Source organism: Perna viridis, chromosome 3 (assembly GCF_037379345.1).
Source record: "Perna viridis isolate PV_CMFRI_1.1 ecotype Kerala chromosome 3, ASM3737934v1, whole genome shotgun sequence".
Classification (NCBI taxonomy): Eukaryota; Metazoa; Mollusca; class Bivalvia; order Mytilida; family Mytilidae; genus Perna; species Perna viridis.
Genome location: NC_142447.1, coordinates 15972247 through 15992793, shown reverse-complemented (window position 1 = coordinate 15992793; position 20547 = coordinate 15972247). Strand labels below are relative to the sequence as shown.

The 20547-nt window shown below is 35.4% G+C and overlaps 1 protein-coding gene across 1 annotated transcript; it reads left to right on the top strand.

Moving 5' to 3' along the window:
- The first annotated feature begins 721 nt into the window (after window positions 1–721).
- Window positions 722–10794, top strand: LOC148621174 (uncharacterized). The gene is made up of 6 exons (XM_088575285.1): window positions 722–6905; window positions 7202–7287; window positions 7456–7678; window positions 8343–8410; window positions 8594–8726; window positions 9094–10794. Exons 1-6 carry the CDS (start codon window positions 6796–6798, stop codon window positions 10697–10699), a joined length of 2226 nt encoding a protein of 741 aa, XP_088431411.1. The 5' UTR covers window positions 722–6795; the 3' UTR covers window positions 10700–10794.
- The last annotated feature ends 9753 nt before the right edge of the window (window positions 10795–20547 follow it).

The following is a 20547-nucleotide window of genomic DNA, read 5'->3' as shown; positions in this document are numbered from 1 at the left end:
TTAAGTATCAAGACATTAATACTACACACGTGAAAGACTAAATTTGGTTAAGTTGAGAAGATTAACATAGAGTTTAAAAGTTAACGACAGTGTTATGAAGTGCTGAATGTACATACATGTTATGTTGGCTCTGAAACCAAATGATACTGCTGGTGCCGCTGGATATATTTTATACAGCTGCAAAACAAGTACTATAGTATACAATTCTTGTCCAAGGAAACATTTTACAGGCTACAAATGTGTATAACTATTTAGAAGTTGATAACATTGTCTGATACAAGATTTAGTTGAAATATTGATTTTGAAGTGTTAACTGTAAGCCAGTATCGATGGGGTTAAACCTTAAAGATGTAAATTCTTAGCAAATCACACACTGCTAATTTGGCCCTAAAGAAGAGTAATTGACAGGCGTTTTAGGGAATTGAAAATGGAGCATGTCCAAACCTCGAATTTTCTTACATTATATATGTATATATTAAATATAATAGTGTCGCCGCAAAATATTGCAGTCGTATATTGGTAGGGTGATGACAGCGGCGTCATCGTCGGTGGAATCCGTGTCGTCGTCCTTATTCATTTGGTTTTCTCTGATGACTTTATAGCTATGGTTGATCAAATTTTACGAAATTTTGATATTATTTTGCTAACTACTACAGGAATGCTCCTATTTTCTCTGTTTTTCTTTAAGCGCCCGTCGATCTTTAAACAAAAGTGCATTCCAAAATTTTTTTTTGTAAATGGACCTTCACTATCATATAGACCGATCAAAAGTTTCTAAGTTATGTGGGGCTTATTTCCGATTCCTATCTTTTACAGCATCTTCGCTAGACAAGAGTTACGGTTCTGCCCCTCCCATTGCGTGAAGGCAGGGGGCAGGACCATATCACCCTTTTGCTAGCAAAGATGTTTTTAGAGTTGTGATAAACCTCAGATTCAGTTTAATTTTTAGTTGGTATTTAGATTATAAGAAAGTAAACCATAAAGCGACTCTCTTATTCCATGTATCCATTCTTTACGTGAAGCAGACATACATGAGTGGCTGTCCGAAAATTAAAATTATGGCACTGTATATGTTCAAATAACTTTTCTACCCTGTGAAAATATGACAACAGAAGTAACAATACTTTTTTCCCGATCAATTCACAGCACAAACAACTTACTACAACTGCTCTGTACATGTATGTTTACACCACAAAAAAGTAAGTTTATAACAACTTATAGACAATACATAGCAAATGATAGATTGATTCCCTTGTTTATACACGTCTTGATCAGGGCCCCTCTCTTTTTCTAATATTCTTGGTCCGCCGCTGTCCAGGACAATGATGTTTCCTTTGAACTAATATTTTATAACAACTATGTTGCCGTTGTTTCTGTTCATACGGCTACCAAAACTTGAGTCTATTTGAGATGTAAAAAATTCTTAGAAATTCTATTGCGTCTGAACATCCTTAACGACAGTTTTTGCGTTGGAATTTTTACAAAGGTATCTGGTTTGTTTTTATCAACTCGTTCAGTATAATCCGTCCAGAGCAACGGCGGATTCAAAAGGGGGGGTGGCATCCCTTTTTGATTGGAAAATTTGTCGTTTTCATATGTAAAATTGACAAAAAAAATGGTAAATAATGTCCTAGCAAACACCCCTTTTCCAAGAAACTCCAGCTAGCGCCCCTCCTTTTCAAAGTATGGAGCCGCCCCTGCAGGAGATGTATATTACAACCATCAGCGTGGAACATACTTAAACATCATAAGACATAAATATTGTGGCAACATGCATACACATGTATGCACATGCTTCCATGCAAAGTTCAAAGTTTATGTATTGTCAAATTTATTACGAAATGCAGCCTTGTCATGAACCCCCAAGTTGCATTTTTTTGTTTGAGAATCTTTGACTCATGGTCAAATCTTTAACATTGTCTTTGAAGTCCAAGCATATAAAGACAAATGCAAAAATGTGTGATTTTTGTATATACAAAAATAAATCTCAAAATCTTAAGGTAGACTCGATACTTTATAAGTGTCTCTGTTCATAAAACAGCCCGTAAACTAGACAAATTGTCCTAGTAGTTAAAATATGTGAAAATTTACAACTTCAAACTCATTTTACAAAGCTAGTGATGCCGATCGAATCGAGAACGTTGTGATTATTTTATTTGTTATACGATGCAGAATATTTAGATATACATTGTAATATTCTACGGTGTCTTATTATTTCTTAATTATCGAAACTGCACTAAAATGCGACCAATTTTTATAGGCAACTTTGTTCTCTGATTAAAAAGTCAAATTTTGTCGGAAAAAGTTCTTTTCTACATTTTTTAAAATTCTATACATGATACTTGTTTTCCGATACCTACAATAAACGATTTCACTTAAATTACTTATCAAAGTGTATTGGAGTCGATTGATCTTTGACCCTTCCTCTAATTAATAAGCAAAAGAGCAAAAAAACTTTACCACTTTTTCAGTAAGAAAACTTTACGAAAGATATTGAAAAACTACATTGATTTATCATTCCATTGACATATAAATTAAATATAGCCGTATATCCTCTATGCCTATTATTTAAAGTTCGATAAATCCTTAGACAGAATATGCTGTACCTAAGGCTCGGGAGGGGCCACTTCCAATATACAATGTGATAGGGATCCTGTAAATATATGTTTTAAAGGTGTGCAAAGCATCAAGACTGTATGGTAATTGTGGATGAGCTTTTTTAACATTTATATATGGTAAAGGGTACATTTTGATGATATGGGTGAGGTACCAGATTTGGTAGTTGATTACGTATTATCTTTGAACAATTCTTGTTTCGGAGATTTGATGAATTGCATCTACCCAAAAAAAAACTGAGATAAAAGATACTAAAGACACTATGAAGTCAGCTTCAAATCTTGACCTACATTTAGAGATCGATGGTAAAGGAAAACTATTGTCAGAATTGTCAATTTTCCTTTCATGTGTGGCATCATCCCTTCACATCACAACTCATACCCTATGCCAGAGCTTGCCGTTACTACGCAGACTTTTTTTGTATCGCGCTAGACTACTTACATTTAGGCTTCTGGAACAGGGTTATGTTGCTACAAGATTGAAGTCATCACTACAGAAGTTTTATGGTCGTCATCACGAACTAGTGGTTCGTTACCTCACGGTGTATTCATCTGCACCATGAAAACTAATTTGTTCAACAAAATTGGCAACTAACAAAAATTCATTGCATTGGAACATGAATGCATTGTTTTTCCCCAAAATGTTGAAGCGTTTGTGAAAAGGACTACAGTCCCTGAACCCATACGCGTGTCATAGTTTGCCTTTCCTCTTTCGTCTACCCCGGACTTGAATTTTTATGAGCAACTCGTTGGATGTTTCTAGAAAAGCAGAGAACGCTTACCCTACCGGTGCACCTGGTCCATGCTCCCAGTTTTCAGTGGAGTCCGAGTTGCTCATTTGCTTTTGTTGCTTTGTGTGTATGATTTTAGGTACTTTATGTTCTTTGTTGTGTTTGTCTGTTTTCCATGTTTGGGCTTTGACCCTGGACTACATTCTTTTGATTTCCGCTAGAATCTTGGTTCACTTGATTACTTTTTCACCCCTATCTATAATTACATGAAGTGAAAATCGAAGATCTAAGGAGGTGAAGTGTTTGTCTTCCACGATTTCTTTGATTATTTTTTTTTAAAAATGCAAGTAGGCACAACTACACCATCTCACTCAAAATCAATGGTCGCCAACATTTAAGCAGCTTAGTGTGTTTCCCTTTTTATGTCTTATATATGGAAATCTATACGTCAGGTCGACCCCACATATTTCAGTTGCTATTTTCCCCTCAAGCGTATAGTTCTTTTTCACAAAAATAATCACATTTTATATCAATATTAAAAAACATACACCTACATTTAAGCTACTGTACATGTACGAGCATTATATTGTTGCATTCGTTGCATGTAAGATTTACATGTAGACAATCGTGTTGTGTTGCCTTGTGGTCCCTTCGAGCATGCGTTATTACATTGGTCGCAAACAAGTTATCTCGTGGCGTACTTTAGCCCAGATAGGTGAAAGTACCCGGTACTTCAAAGTTATTAAGACTTTTCTACAGCCGCGATTTTTTTTCGGAAAATTGTTCAGACCTTTGACCAGAGGCTTGCGGTATATATTAATATACTTTGCATTTCACATTTAAGTAAAAAATTGGTTTGCTCTTTTGAGCATATGAAAGTGGGCAAAGGTCACCGTGACTAGTACCTTGTTTTTCCATATATGTAAGAAGAACAAATGTGGATAGAAAAAGATGAATCTTAAACTTGACTTTATTGTGGCCCCAATATACACAGTTTATGAACCAAAACTTTCAGCAATGTATTAAATAAATGAATCTATCTGTGCAAATTTGTTTTCTATATTACTCTAACTGTAACAGAGTCCGATTTACAAGATCTTAATTCAAGCGGACTCTGAAATCATATTTCAATATTGTGGTCCGAGTACGTCTTTATCTAAACAAAAAGGATTCTTTAGGTGGACATTTATAATATTTTGCCTGGGAATAGGAATCACAATCAACCCAATCGAAATGTCTAAACGATAATTTGAAACCAGGGATATTAATTCTAGGCCTAAAATCTAGCTCTTATTATCCAAAGTAGCAAAGATGACTGTAGTAATCTTTGCCAACATTTTAAACAATATCAAGCGATATCAAACGATTTGAAGGAACATTACTGTTGAAACATTTATTGACGAAAATGGATTTCTATTTTATTTTTAAACATGTAGCAAAATTTTCTTAGTATCAATTGCAACCTCCTTCACTTACAAGAACCTTTCTTCCGAATCGTTAAGAATCACCAAATTTACAAGATTCGTAAAACTAACACGAATAAATGCGAATAAGTCACGATCTATTACGAAAGAAGTCGAAAGAATTTTATGTAAAATTCTGACTTATTTCACTCATAAGACATGTCAAATATTCAATGAAGAATACATGAGGCTGTATGGCTTGAACTTACATGACAAAATGCAATTCCACTGAAAAATCATTATCGTTCGTAAAACACTAGAGTAACCAAACCGCCAGAATTCGTAAAAACACTCGTTATGTTGTCGTAATCCATTCGTTGATTATCCGTTAAAGCTTGGACCAATCGTATCAATTCGCAATTATTCTTAACAATATCGTATACATTAGTAAATTGCTATTTTTTATATTCGTAATCAATCGTAAAGTTGTCAAAGACGATTCGTGTTAGTTTTTACGAATCTTGTTAACTTAGGATATTCGTTAGGATTCGTAAGAAAGATTCATGTATTTCAAGGCGGAATAAGAATTCCGACCCACGGTAAACACAGCTTCAAATTTCGCGGGACACGACGTCAATTTTTATTGCGTTAATGTTCACGTGCGCAGTGTGACGCCGTAAACATTGTAGCGTCACTGTAAGGTCTCAAAATACTAGTGATCTGTTGTAAGGTGCAGACTCTTCCCTTTCACAATAGCGTGAATATTTGAACCATGAATGCTGAAAAAGATGGAGAAACTTTCAGCCATAGTATGTCTGGATTACATGGAAGAAATTGCGAAGACTTTTACAGAAAACCAAACGACGCTCGAGATCCTACAAATTCATGGACTGCAAAGAGTTCATCTATACTCGGCGTCACATAAATAACATACTGTTAAAATTTGAATAAAAATATTTTCTACGACTTTATTGACACCAACCGTCGTTTAAATTGTCTTAAATGACTTGCTCATTCGTTTAGCCAAACAGCTTCTCAAAAACAAGTCGCTTATTAGCTTAAATCATGCGTAACAAATCCTTACGGGAAAATCCCATACTAATATCCGCCATGTTGGTTTTTACGGGACGATTTGTTTACAAACGAAGTGCGTAAGTTCCCGTCGAACTCCGGTGACAATCGTCTGCTTGATCAACTTCTCGGTATTATACGTTGTTCGCGTAAAATAAATCCGAGATATCCGAAATAACGCCGAATTGCATTCTGGGTTCTTCGGTTTTTGGACAAACCATTTAAACGTAAACAACATCTCCTAGCAACCCGATCACTGTAAACATTGCCGACTTTTTACAATGTAAATATTGCCACCTAGAATTAAAATCTGACCGGAATTTAACGATTCAATGTTTAGGGAGAAGCCGTTTGGCTAAACGAATGAGCAAGTCATTTAAGACAATTTAAACGATGGTAGGTGTCAATAAAGTCGTAGAAAATATTTTTATTCAAATTTTAACAGTATGTTATTTTTGTGACGCCGACTATAGTTATGTAATGAGTAAAAATAACTTCTATAGGTAGTAAGTACGAAAGGAAGCCTTTGTAGCGTTTGTGTTGCATACAAAAGAAGGAATGTTTTATAAACCACGGAAACAAAACCGGGTATTTAATTGATGTCGATCTTTTTGAAAATCGATCCATACGAGAGAAAAAATGTGGGAAAAAAACCTAATTGAGATTATTGTACATCTACTAGACATCCACTTCAGCTGTCGTTATGGAGCTGGATAGTTGGCTTAAGCCAGGGAATGGTCCATAGGAAATTTTACATCTGACGGCATAACACCTGACCGTATTTTTTAACAATGAGTCAATGCGAACAACCCATATGATTGTCTTTCACAACGTAGTTTCAAAGACTAACAGCATTCAAATACAAGTCAAACACAGCTGAGGAAGGTCTATAAAAAAATAAGAGAAATCAAATGACGTCGGTGACGTTTCTTGTGCCGCGACGTAACGTAACGTCACAGTTCTGCTATAGATACTATGTCTGTAGAAGTCGCAAGAAGACACGAGTCGTCTGCAACCATGCTAAATTTCGTTTTAAAGCGAAATCATGAACTTTATCGGGGAATAGAGCAAGAACATTTTAAAAGGTAAGGTTTTTCAGTCGTAAACCACTTTTGGAAGTTTTTTTTTAAATAATTGTGAATAGACCAGCAGTGAATTTAAGACTCCTTTTATCCCAGCCCCTGAAATTAACCACTAAACTTAAAACTTTTCCTCATACATCAGCTACAAAAAGTAAGGTTATAAATCGAACCAAATTGAACTCGGACAACGAATTACTGTATTAATAATCAAATAATGGTATAAAAGTAGTCTGGCAATAGACACAGAGGGAATGGCTATTTCGGCCTGTAACTTAAAACTGGTACCAACTATTTTTCAGTGATTACAAGAGCAGTGACAGCAATTATATGAGCTGTGAAGAAACAGTACTGGGGTGTCTCGATTGGAATCAGAAAAATCTGGAAGGTTCGTGTTTTCTATACATTTTTTAAAATGTTTATATCAATGTTTAAAGGAACCGGATATAGAAGTTATAGCAGAAAAAAGAACATATGTTATCATGTTATCATGTTACAATTTAATACCAAAATAGATTTTGAAAGAAACTTCTATCTTTTTTAATTTTCATTTCAGAAAAAGTAGAATTTATGATCAGAACCCCTGATCAGTGGAGTGGCTCATTTATAAGACCCACCAATGGCTTCTGTAGAATCCATAAGGTGGTCCTGGACCAAAATATTCCCATACCTCGTCCAGAAGTGGACGCCATTTCTTTTGTAAAGTACACCTTGAAACACAGTGATGGGTTATTAACTCCATGGGATTTGATGAATTGCAAAGAAAACCTCTACAAAGAGTAAGTTTTTAAGTAGCAGTCTTTGTAAGAATCATGCAAAATCTGTAAAATGTGATATACCTAAAAGAAAGGCTACATATTTTTATTTTTGATATTAAGTTGATTTATGGGCCTATATCATGAAATGTGTAAATATTTATTCGAATCTGCCTGTTCTCAGGAGATAATCAACATTGAAAATCTGTAGATTCTATTGTATTTGAGTGTCATTTACAGAGTTACCTCCCTTAATTTTGAAATCCACAGTACATTCAATATAATTTTTATCTCCTAAGAGCAGGATTATATGAAAAAAAAACAACTGTTAATTTCTGTTTACTATGGCATTTCAAACAAAATATCAAAAATAAAAATATGTAGGCTTTTCACCCATGAATCACATTTTACATGATTCTTAGCTGGAGTAGTAATTGATTTATTCGGTTTAACAATTCTACTGTCGTATTTCTCACGACGGTTTCCAGATGATAACTTAAGAACGGATCTATGATTTAAAATAAAAACAAACTTTGCACAGTTGTTTAGTACCATAGAATACAGATTAAGATCAATTTTCAGCAAAATCCAAAATGTAATATTTTGAACATTTTGCCACCCCTTTTTTCACCATAACGTGGCGGGTTATCACTTGATGTTCCATTTATGCCCTATTGTTAATTTACAGAGAGCTGTACAAAAGATGTGAAGCTTTATTACGTCAATGCCTGGATTGGAATAGAAACAATGACAAAGGTTAGTATTAGTTTGGCCATTCATATGCATGGAACAGTAGAAAAGATGAGATAACCTGTATGACGAATTCGTACAAAGAAAGGAAAAAAAACAGAAGATAGGTGTCGTTCACCAAAATATCAATTGACTTCCAATGCATCTACATTTGAGAGTGTCTTTGATTGTCGACATATTAATTTTCAGGACTAATCCAGTTCGCCATTAAAACTCCGAAGATTTGGGATCATGAGAAGATAAAAGCAAGACCCAACTTTCAGCTAGTTCCTGACATCGAGGAAACAACACACGGAATTCAGCCACATGACCAGTTAGAAGAGTAAGTACATTGAACTACTGTATAGACGGATCCAATGCCTTGGCGTGGCTTCTGATATTTTTACGCTGGTTAAAAAGTCATATGATATTCTGTTCTATTGCTTTAATAGAAATCTTTGAAAATACAAAGACACTGAATTTCTTTTAAGCAGGCGGACACTTTAACCTTCTGCTCTGCCCCAAAACAAAAAAAAAATATTGTTAACTGATAAAACGACAAGCCAATTAACCTCAGATATTTTAGCCAGTAAACTCAAACAAAAGAAATGACATATATTATACCTTGACGAATTGTGGGGCCGTTACTCTACATTCATAAGTACTAGTAACTCTTTCCTCCGTTTCAATTACTCAATTCCCTGTTTCAGATATGAAAGCTGTAGCAGGCAAAACAGTGATATAATTGGGCAAATCGAACAAACGGAAATCTTCAACATTAGTGAAACCTTACATTACATAGAAACCATTAAGGATTACTTCGATCACAACAAAACCACGCATAGAAGAACACCAAAACAAACCTTTAACACTGATGGAGACATCATCAGGAGACATGATAGAGATATCACCAGGAGACAATATGAATGCTTTGATATACTCCTTGCACCTGCAAAGAACCCGAATGCCATACCAAAAATGTCATCTTGGCACAAGGTATACCGGAAGCCGAATCCCGAAGAAAAAGTTAAAGCTGTAGAAAACCCAGCAACTCAAACCGATGCACTTTCGGACAAAAAGAACGCTTCATTCGAAATTAGTTTTGAAAAACCTAAGAATTTGGATGCAAAACCTATGCTTTCATCAGCAAAAAGGAAAACAAAATATGAGGATTTTTACGATGGTGGCAAACAAGAAAGTGACTACCAGACTTCAGTTCAACAAAAGAACAGTACCAAACAAATCGAAGGTGAAAAACAGTACCAACAGGCTGGCAATGAAATTGAATCTATCATAAACCCAGAAGATGATTACTGCTATCCACAATGGGCGGTCCGTCCTCTGTTGCCCATTCACGAAGCACCAACACCAGTTGAGATGGGCCTAGTTTCTGCCAGAAATATCGAAATGAATACATTTCTATCACTTGAAAGGAACAAACAAGAGGCTTACCGGGTTCTCGACAGAAAAGCGATAAAATATGAACCAGAAAGATTTAGATTTTCAAGTCTTCACCGATTCTCTGAACGACCAAGCAGAATTCCAATAATGGTTGCCAATCCATATGAAAATAGAATGGAAAATTTACGTTCCAGAATCAGTCGTATACCAATACGCATCAAAGGCTACATCTGGAAAACGATGACAGGAAAAAAAGTTCCAGCATCAGTCCAGTCATTTACTGGAAGTTTGATTCCTGTATGGAAAACAAAAATTCAAGGAGTGTACCCGAGACATGCTTTTAGTCATAACAAAAATGGCGAACCTGAACAAAACAAAATTCCAAAATTTCAAAGAATCAGTCCTGAACAAAGTGGTAAGAAGACTGGCGTTTCCAGCGTCAATGATGTGGATTTTTATATGAATGGGCAATTACAGGAAAAGGTCGAAATAAGCGCAATAAGTAAACAAAAGAACAAGAAACGTAAACGGATCCACAATGAAAATTATTTCAAGTCAAAGAGTGTTTTTCCAAAACCTGCACCATTACCCCCAATCGGAATGACCAGCTCATATCAAAATCCGTGCAAACAAGAAAATGTTAAGTCTTTGCCACCACCTTCACCACCTGCAACACTGCCATTACTCCACACTCGCTCGCCACGTTCGCCGACTGAAAACACAATGGAAAACAGCGGCGAATTAACTAGCCGTCCAGCATCAGTGACTGGTTACTCAATACTTCCTCCAATAGGTGGCTTCGGTAAGCCACGACTAATGTCAGCTGCAGGTAAAAGACAACATCCTCCAATCTTCAGTCGTCCAGTATCAGTTGCTGGATATGCAAAGTTGCCACCCATTTCAACAACAAAGTAAACTTTCGTCATCAATTTTATTTTTATTTCATCTCATTTAATTTAGTTTTTGTCTATTGTTAGCATATTGTATTTATTAAATATTTTATTTTGAAATAATAACTGTTGTATTTTTCGATACCGTTAATGGTTTTTATCGTAATCTATACGAGTTTAAAAAATAACCATGGTGTTACTATCTTACCAGAACAGCTAGCTGCTAGAGAGCCATTAACACCAAATTACCAATTCGGGTTTATACCCAAATGTCCCGGATAACATACCAGCCAGCTTAGAAACAATTTTCGATTTGATTACAATACACAGATACTCTACCAACAATTTATGTACGAAACATGAATATCTACAGAAAATTGGCAAGATTAAGACATGTACATGTTATGAAAAAGAAAATGGATATACAACAAAACTGTACACTCAGTTCCTACACTGATGCACGTACATTTATATGATATTGTATTATTTACGAATTCAACTAGGGTTGTTTAAGAGTAATCAAGGGAACCAAGGTTATAGCGGTAATCAAAAGAATGTAATCCAGGGACAAAGACCAGACATACACAACAAACAACATAAAGTAACTAAAATCATACATACAAAGTAACAAAAGTTAATGAGCAACTCGGACTCCACTGAAAACTGGGAGCATGGACCAAGTGCACCAGTAGGGTAAGCGTCCCTTCTTTTCTAGAAACCCCGCCGAGTTGCTCATAAAAAGTCAAGTCCGGGGTAGACAAACGAGGAAAGGAAAACTATGACCCGTTGAATAAATCAGTTTTCATGGTGCTGATGATTTAAGTGTCTGAATCCCTGAACAGAAAATATAGATACCTAGTGCCCATATAATTTAATCAACAAAAAGTAAACTATTTATAGAGGTTCTTTCTTACAAGATCACCAGCTTGTTTATCTTTGGATAAGTATATACCTAACTATTTTCCACACTGGATTCCAATGGCAACTTTGAATAATAGGAGGACGGTATCTGCTTACAATGTCCCAATAAAAGTCCCAAAAAACGTGGATGGTTTGTAGAGAGCATTGACCTCAAGACCCTTATAAAGTTTAAACATGATGCATGTGTTTTTCAAAGAAGTTTATCTTTGAGTGGTTGCCATGACAGAAAGCCTCAAGCGACAGAACCAAAAGTTAATCGTTCTTTCTGTGATACGTTTTCAAAACAAGCTTACTCAAGCAGTTGCATAACGGTAACATTAAAGTCAAGGCACATGAAGGAAAAATAAAGGCCATTCCTCCACCTGGGGCACACAACCCAGTTGCTCTGTGGGCAGAGCGCCCTAGCACCCGGCCAGGGTTCTGAGCACTATTTAGTCTCCTTTTACGACAAGCTTAGTGCTGCTGCGGGCCTATTCTTTTGAAAATAGCACGGGACCGGAATGGGAAGAACGCTTTTCTATCTAAGATGTGCTAATTTCCTGTCATTGTCAAGTCTCGTTGTGTGGAATGTATTTTAGCCCTGAAAGTTATTTCAGAAATAGTTGTTTATCAAATTAGTTTTATTTATTGGCATCATATTGTTACTATTATCGATCATAATCATTGACAAGATTTATAACACTGTCCTCTCCTAACTTAAATCAGTACTATAACAATACGGTGTTTGAGCTTTAAAATAACTTCTAGCCGTTTAGCGTATATTTTATTCTGTTAAAGCAACAGATACATGGGACATACAGATACATTGAGAAACTGTAAAATTCCCTTTTAAATATTGCAATAAATGATAGTCGAGAACCCTCTTAACATAAGTATCTGGATCGGCCCTAAGCATTGTTTACTGTACATGTTTGGATCTGTCGTGCAGCGGATCATACTGGTGCATTCTTATAAGTCAGGATTATTCTTATGTGTCGTTGTACATCAAGGTCATGCTTGCGAAGAAGGTCATCTTTACTAGATGTTATTAATAAACTGCTTCTTGCATCTCGGGGAAAACTAGTTATACGTAACATCTTGTAATATAGGCTTCTTAAATATCCGTTGTAACAGCTCACTTGAGTGTCCTGCAGGACTATTCACGCTTTCGAAAATTTGGAAAATTATAATTTGCACAAATTTTTACTACACTCGAAAGCAGCAACCATTTATCCTTCATATATATATCATTTAGATAGTTAGTGAATATGGTAGCTATTCAAAAATTCACGACTGCTTTATGTGAATGAACGACAGAGGTACTGTAAATAGAATAAAATCAAAGACTGAAGTCTTCAAAGTCGCTAATCGTCAAATATTCTCTGTCACTGATTTTGGCTTACGTTCAACATCCGAAATAGCATGAATGTAATGTGCTCTGAAATCGGGTGACTCCTGCTAAAATCTTGGTTCCCTTGATATGATTGCGTACTCTTTCGTGACCGTGATGACCCGAATGTTTCCGATTACCCGGAACCAGATTAAACAACTAGAAATGGCTATATATAGATATCGTGGTCCTGGTATGACCTATATATAGTCAAGTGAAACAAGCCTTGTGTTTGAATCGGAAACTGGGTTACATAAATACAATGCTAGCCGATCATTTCACCTTTCAATGTAAACTTCCCGTTCTCATACAAGCAAAAAAAAAATAAAAAACAAAAAACAAAAACAAAGTAACATAGACATGTGCATGATATTTTTTAAAAGAGGTACGTTGTAGCCATCCTTCGGTCGCTTATGATATTGATCAGGAAACCGCATTAGGGACCAGATTAAATAACTGGCAATGAATATTTATAGATATCAGGCCCTGCTAATGAATATGCAGGACAGGATTTAGGCGGGGCGTGGCGGCCGTGCCCCCCCTCCCCTAAAATTTGCAAAGCATGGTTGTCAGGGGTAGATTTAGGCGCTTTTAGGTTGAAACTTTAATTTCTCGCTAATTTTACCACAAAAGATATCTACAGTGCACCCACTCTAGGAGAATATTTCACAAATTTAACCTAAAAAATTTTCAATGTGCGTCCCCCTAATCTAAAATCCTGGATTCGCCCCTGATATGAACTATATAGACTTGTGTCGAGTCCCTGTACCTGAATCGGGAACTGGGTTAATGTTCAATGCTAACTGATCATTTCATGTAAACTTCACGTTCTCATACATGCAAGAAACACACGTAGAACACACGTGTATGATATTTAAGAGGTACATTTTTATCGCAGAAATCTGCAGCATTAAGTGGAGTATAAATATATAATTAAGCAAATTATATGCGAATATAAATTACTGAAATTACGAGTGCAAGAAGTCGCTAACAATATTAGCGACTTAAAAATATACAAAAATTCAGCTATTATAAAGGTTGTCCTGACTATAAAACATAGGCGTGAACACATAATTTTGAGTATATCCAAAACGCGATGATTTTTCATTCCGTATTGCCAACTTTCCTTTCGTCTGTGGCAACATCCTTACAGCATCTGTGTATTAAATTTTCATATTACATCTCATACGCTATGTCAGAGCGTGCCGTAACAGCGCACACTGTTTATTCCATTGTATTTGCTAAACTTCTTACAATTAGGCTTTGAAACAAGGTTATGTTGTTACAAGTGTGAAGTAATCACTACAGAAGTTTTATGGTCGTCATCATTAACTCGTGGATCGTTACAGTGTATGCATCTGCAAAATGAGAACCGATTTGTTCAACGTGTCTTAGCTTATCTTTCGTATTTCGTCTATCCCGAACTTGACTTTTTATGAACAACTCGGCGAGTGTTTCTGGAAAAGCAGAGCATGCTTACTCCAGAGGCACACCTGGTTTATGCTCCCAGTTTTTAGTGGAGTTTAGTTGCTCATTTAAATTTGTTCCTTTGTACACATTATTTTCAATTGGTTATTTTATGTTCTTCGTTGTATTTGTCTGTTTTCCATGTCTGAATTTTCCTTGGATTACATTCTTTTGGTTTTCGCAAGAATCTTGGTTCCCTTATTTACTCTTGCAAAGACCCACGTGTAATTTAATCGGAACTCCTCGGATATTTTCAAAAAAAAATCATACTTCTGGTTGTTGTAAAGCAAGGAATTTTTAGCCAACCCGGAGCTGTTTGACCGATAAAATTACAAATATTTGGAATATCGTCAGCTAGCTCCCACAGATAAAATTATTAATATATAAATTTAGCAAAAATGGTAGTGACATGAAATCCATTTCATTTTAAAGGGAATATACTAATTTGCTAGCACTTCCGCCTCTTATTATAAAGCATGTCGAGGATGGCCATACATTTTTTTAAAGTTGTGGTTTTTTAGGAGGAGAGTTACAAAAATCTGGGCATAGTATAAACATAATTAAATAGCAAGCGGACATGTAAAAGAACACACATAACTCAATTAAGGGAAAAATGATTAAATGTATTTGGGGATACAAAAAATCCTGGTCCCAAGGGCCTGTGACGAATTTCTTCAATATGCAAAATCGGAGGAAAATATTTTTACTTTCTCGGAATTTGGAAACACTTACCATAAAATTATAATGCACCATCCAATTCTAATCCACGAAATACCAACACAGCACCAAAGTTTACCTCCAGATTCAGAATTTTACGATTGGTCATATCGACTGCCGTAATGTAACATAATTTAAAAGTTGTCTGGCTTCATTTCTGATGAAGGTTTTGGACAGTCTTTGTGTGATCATAATCATGAAGCCGAGATCGTCCTTGTGTACGTCTTTTTCGCATATATGGTGTCATGTGAGACGTCTTCCAACTAACCCATTATCCCTGATTTTTCTGGAATGTGGTACAATTGAAAAGGTCGCCCGACTCATCTTTTGATACTTTTACTCACCGGTAATCTTTGTTTTTTTTTTTCATCTCTCGTGTGATATTCGAAAATTGTGAGCAATTATGACGTCATCAGACTATTTTTAATGAAAATGACGTCATGCACCACACTACTAGACTTTTTTTCCTTAAAGTACATTAATCAAGATGACCAATAAACAGAATTAAAAATACTTTCGATTTCGATTTTGATACTGACAGTATCTGCTATCATGTGGAAGAGTAATCAAGGGAACCAAGGTTATAGCGGTAATCAAAAGAATGTAATCCAGGGACAAAGACCAGACATGGAAAACAGACATACACAACAAAGAACATTAAGTAACTAAAATCATACATACAAAGTAACAAAAGTTAATGAGCAACTCGGACTCCACTAAAAACTGGGAGCATGGATCAGGTGCACCGGTAGGGTAAGCGTCCTCTGCTTTTCTAGAAACAATCCGCTTGTCAAGATCATCATATATATGATATTGTCGATATCAAAATCGAAAGTAAATAAATCATTCTATATTTCTCACGTTCAAAACTCTGGCTACTTCATCTTTAATTGACTAAAAACAAAATTTTGCAGTCAATATATTACATGATCAAATAAATCATCATTGTATGGCTGACTGCAACAAATGCTAAAAAAATGTGCCAGAGTTTTGAAATTTGAATAGAGGAAAGATTTCATAATAAGTAACAATAAAAGTGGATTTTAAAAACTATGGAAAAATCACATGTTGAATTACTCTCAAGGGAAACTCCGTACCTACATATTATTTAAAACAAATCAGCTTGAGGGTTTTGAGAATAAGTCATTTTGATTTAAGGAGAAGTTTGACCAAATTAAGAGTTTCATCTCATATTTTACAGATATAAAAGTATCCCACCATCGCAGACTTTGTCAGCAGTGCATGGGACTTATGGAAAGTTGAGGATGAAATCCATTTCCTTCTTAACTGTACTAAAACAATATACCGTCACTGTAAATAAAAAGCTGTCGACATGTCAGTAGCATTTTTTTTCTTTTCTCATAATTCTTAACTTTCCCTTAAACTTTCAGACACTAAATTCATCTCGTTTATGTATTTTCTTTACATTGTTGTACTGTACAGTGTTATACCATATATTTTGGTATCATCCTTTATATTATTGCAAGTCATATGAATCATATGCAGCTGTTCTTCTGCATTAGACACGAGGAGGATTGCAACTTCAACTTAGTTGCAAGTCCTTAACCACCGTCCCCTGATAACCATTGTTTGTTATTCAAATAATTCAAAATTTGACTGTCTAGAAGTGTTCTTTTTATCGATTTTTAAACCGTGGTTATACTTCCTTAAGCACTGTCCTTTTAAAGAGAATATTAGATGTTCGATCCTCGACACCAAATTATATGGTTTATCGTGAAACGGGACGATTTCCTCATATAATCATAGCTAAAATACAATGTTGTGTTATTGGTCGAAACTGTAACATAATGAGGTCAATCTAAACTTTCCGGCATTTTATATGAAATAATGTATAAAATTCATCAAGTACATATTTATTTAAAGTGGTATCTCATGTAAAAGGTATACTATAGATATATGTGGATATAGCTATCTATAGTCAAACCAATTAACACCTAATATTGGCGCCATAAAAATAAACCAAGGCTAGTTGACCAATTTTATCAGAGACTAGTTTCCGAAATGGAACAGTCGTCTCCGGAAAGGGTTTATCTTAACTTTTAAAACAGATTTCAAACTAGAAAAATACCAATCTGTCTTAAACAATGCAGATCGTATAACTTTTTCCAAATTCAGATGCTCTAATTCTAAATTGCCAAATGAAGTAGTTCGCTGGCATAATGTACTATACCAGGATAGGCAATGTCCTTTGTGTAACTCTCAAAAAGTTGGAAATGAATATAATTATTCGTAGTAACAATGAGGTAGTGGAACAGAGGCTAAAAACCACTAATTCCACTTTCCATACGCTTCTATGCTAATTTCACAATATTCAATGGCTTCTCTGGACTTTACCTTAACTTTAACCTGCAGAGGACTATATATCAGCATGATTCTACATATGTCAGCTCACAATCCTCAGAATGGCATGTGGGGTTAGCAGACTTGCAGTGCAGTACTGGTCACCGGAAGTGAAGGGTCTATAAATAGCATGGGAAATCCCAGTGTTTTCACAAGATAGGGGTATACTTAAAAATCATTATGGAGATTAGGCTTCACATCACAAGAAGCAAAATGCACCTATAAAATGTACAGAAATGTTTTTCCTTTCAGAAACCGTTTAATTTTTTTAAATAAGATGAGAACTTTTTTCACAGCACTATGAGGAACAAGGGTAATTTATGCGTATGACTATTTTTGCGTACGTTCCAAATGCTCATTGGTTGAATTGGTGGTCTGTAACCTAAAAATTTTATCAGAGACTAGTTTCCGAAATGGAACAGTCGTCTCCGGAAAGGGTTTATCTTAACTTTTAAAACAGATTTCAAACTAGAAAAATACCAATCTGTCTTAAACAATGCAGATCGTATAACTTTTTCCAAATTCAGATGCTCTAATTCTAAATTGCCAAATGAAGTAGTTCGCTGGCATAATGTACTATACCAGGATAGGCAATGTCCTTTGTGTAACTCTCAAAAAGTTGGAAATGAATATAATTATTCGTAGTAACAATGAGTTAGTGGAACAGAGGAATAAATACATTCCGGGTTATTACACTATTAACCCGTTTTCCATCAAGATGCACGGTTTATTGTCCATTTATAATAAAAGAATTGTTGTAAGGTTATGTATATTTTTAAGGGAACTAAAGAAAATATTTTCACGTTTTTGACATACAATTTTGTATGTGTTGATTTTCATTTATAAGCTGTTGATATCAATGTTTTCTTTCTTACTTTTGCCACATTGTTAAATACTTGTTTATATATTGCTCCTGTAGCACTTAATTGTGTCTGAGTTAGCGAAATAAACTTGTCTTGTCTCGTCTTGTCTATATTATGAAATGTGTAATTCTTCATTGCAATCTGTATGTTCTTAGAAGAAATCCAATATATTCTATCATATTTGAGTGTCATTTACAGAGTTATCTCCCTTAATTTTGAAATCTACGGTGCATTTTATATAATTTTTAGCGCCTAAGAGCACTGGTTAAATGAAAAACCAAATGCTAATTTTTATTTACTACTACAATTTAAACAAAATATCAAAAATAAAAATATGTAGGCTTTTTACCCATGAATCACATTTTGCATGATTCTTAGCTGGAGTGCTACTTAATTACATGTTCACCGCACCATTCCGTCATATGCATGCCGGTAAGAATGTGTTCTTTGTTCTTGCTACGCGTTCATCGAAAGTTGACAATAGCAAGAAAAAACTAGAATAGAAAAACAGAATAGAATAAGCAAATCAACTAACACAAATACATATAACGAAAAAGTTATTTTTTTAAATAATTCTGCGCACAAGTTATTTCTAATTAGAAATGAATATTTACCACACACCGACTCATTCTTATTGCATCATTTCTATTTCCACCATTTAGTACATTATACATGTAACACCTATATGAGCATTTTCAATTAAGAGGCTGTCTATGTAAAAATCAGGCAGATCCCATAACTTTGGTGGGCAAATGTTATTTTTACCTACTGAATTGTTTGTTTTAATGTAATGTTGAAATCATATGTCTGTCAAAGAGAAAAAAAAAGATTTTTTAATGCGACAATGGATAGCTTGGAAAACGATTCCCTAACAAAGCAACCAAAATTTGCACAAAAATAAGGAGTTATCTATCTTTCCTATGAGTTTCAATGCTTTCTATGTGTGTTTTTCTCTTTAACTGCTGCAGTTAATAAAAATCCAACCTTCAACCTTTGAGAAAGGATGCATTTATGATATGAAATGGATGAAGATTTTTTGAAAAACTAAATTTGTCAAGTGCAATACACTGCCTGGTTTTTGCATGGACACCACAAGCCCTTTTAATGTCTGTTGAACTCCTTTGTCCTCACAGGGAATGATATAGTGTGTGACAGAAACAGATTCTGAATGTTCTAAGCCAATTGGTGGGGAGTGTGTGGGTTTTTTTTTCTTGAAAGGAGATGGGACAGCTTAAAACACGGGTTGTTGATGGTTCGACAGTATTGTTTTACCGCATCTTGGTTTTGATTCATCGATGATGTTGACATGAAATGGACTTAGTCCAAACAAAATTTAGACAATTTTATCACACATGCCAATAATGTTCATCCATCAATCAAATTCACCCATGAAATTTCTGACACTAAAATCACATTTTTGGATACTACTACGTTTGTAAAAGACGGGGAAATGTCCATGGATCTTCACAGCAAACCAACTGATAGTCACCAATACTTATCTCCCAATAGTTGTCATCCAAAACATTGTACTAAAAGCATCCCATACAGTCAGGCACTTCGAATTCGGCGTATTTGTTCTTCTGACGATACCACCAACAAACGTCTAGATGAACTCCGTGGTCATTTATTATCGCGTGGCTATAAATCAACAGATGTAGATCGGGGATTTGAACGTGCTAACAAAATCAGCCGTAAAGATCTCCTCGAGTACAAACCTAAGAAAAAGAACAAAAGAGTCCCTTTTGTACTTAGTACCATCCAGCCTTTTGGAAACTCTCGCAGTTACTGCATTCAAATTGGAAAGACATTCAAAAACATCCCAAGCTCTCCAAGCTCTTTCCGGGGGCCCCGGTCCTGGCATTCCGGAGACCTAGGAGCCTAAGAGATGCCCTAGTATGAGCAGAGATTTCATCTCAGTCTAAACAAAATACAACGGGCCAGTGTCGACCATGTGGAGATAAGAGATGTAACACCTGTACCCAGTTGCCGCACACAAAAACTTTTAAAAGCTACTGCACTGGAAAGGAATTTGTCATTTTTTTTTGCGACGTAACTTGCAAAACCGAAAATACCATATACCTTCTCCAGTGCCGATGTGGTATGCAGTACGTTGGCGAAACAGAACCTTTCAACAGGCGTATGAATGGTCATCGCAGTGACTACAAATGCAAACCA

Excerpts from the sequence above, each read along its gene's own strand:
- LOC148621174 (XM_088575285.1), top strand. The coding sequence starts at position 6,796 with ATGTCTGTAGAAGTCGCAAGAAGACACGAGTCGTCTGCAACCATGCTA. Across the intron at positions 8,411-8,593 it reads GAATAGAAACAATGACAAAG|GACTAATCCAGTTCGCCATT; the intron begins GTTAGTATTAGT and ends ATTAATTTTCAG. Across the intron at positions 8,727-9,093 it reads CCACATGACCAGTTAGAAGA|ATATGAAAGCTGTAGCAGGC; the intron begins GTAAGTACATTG and ends TCCCTGTTTCAG.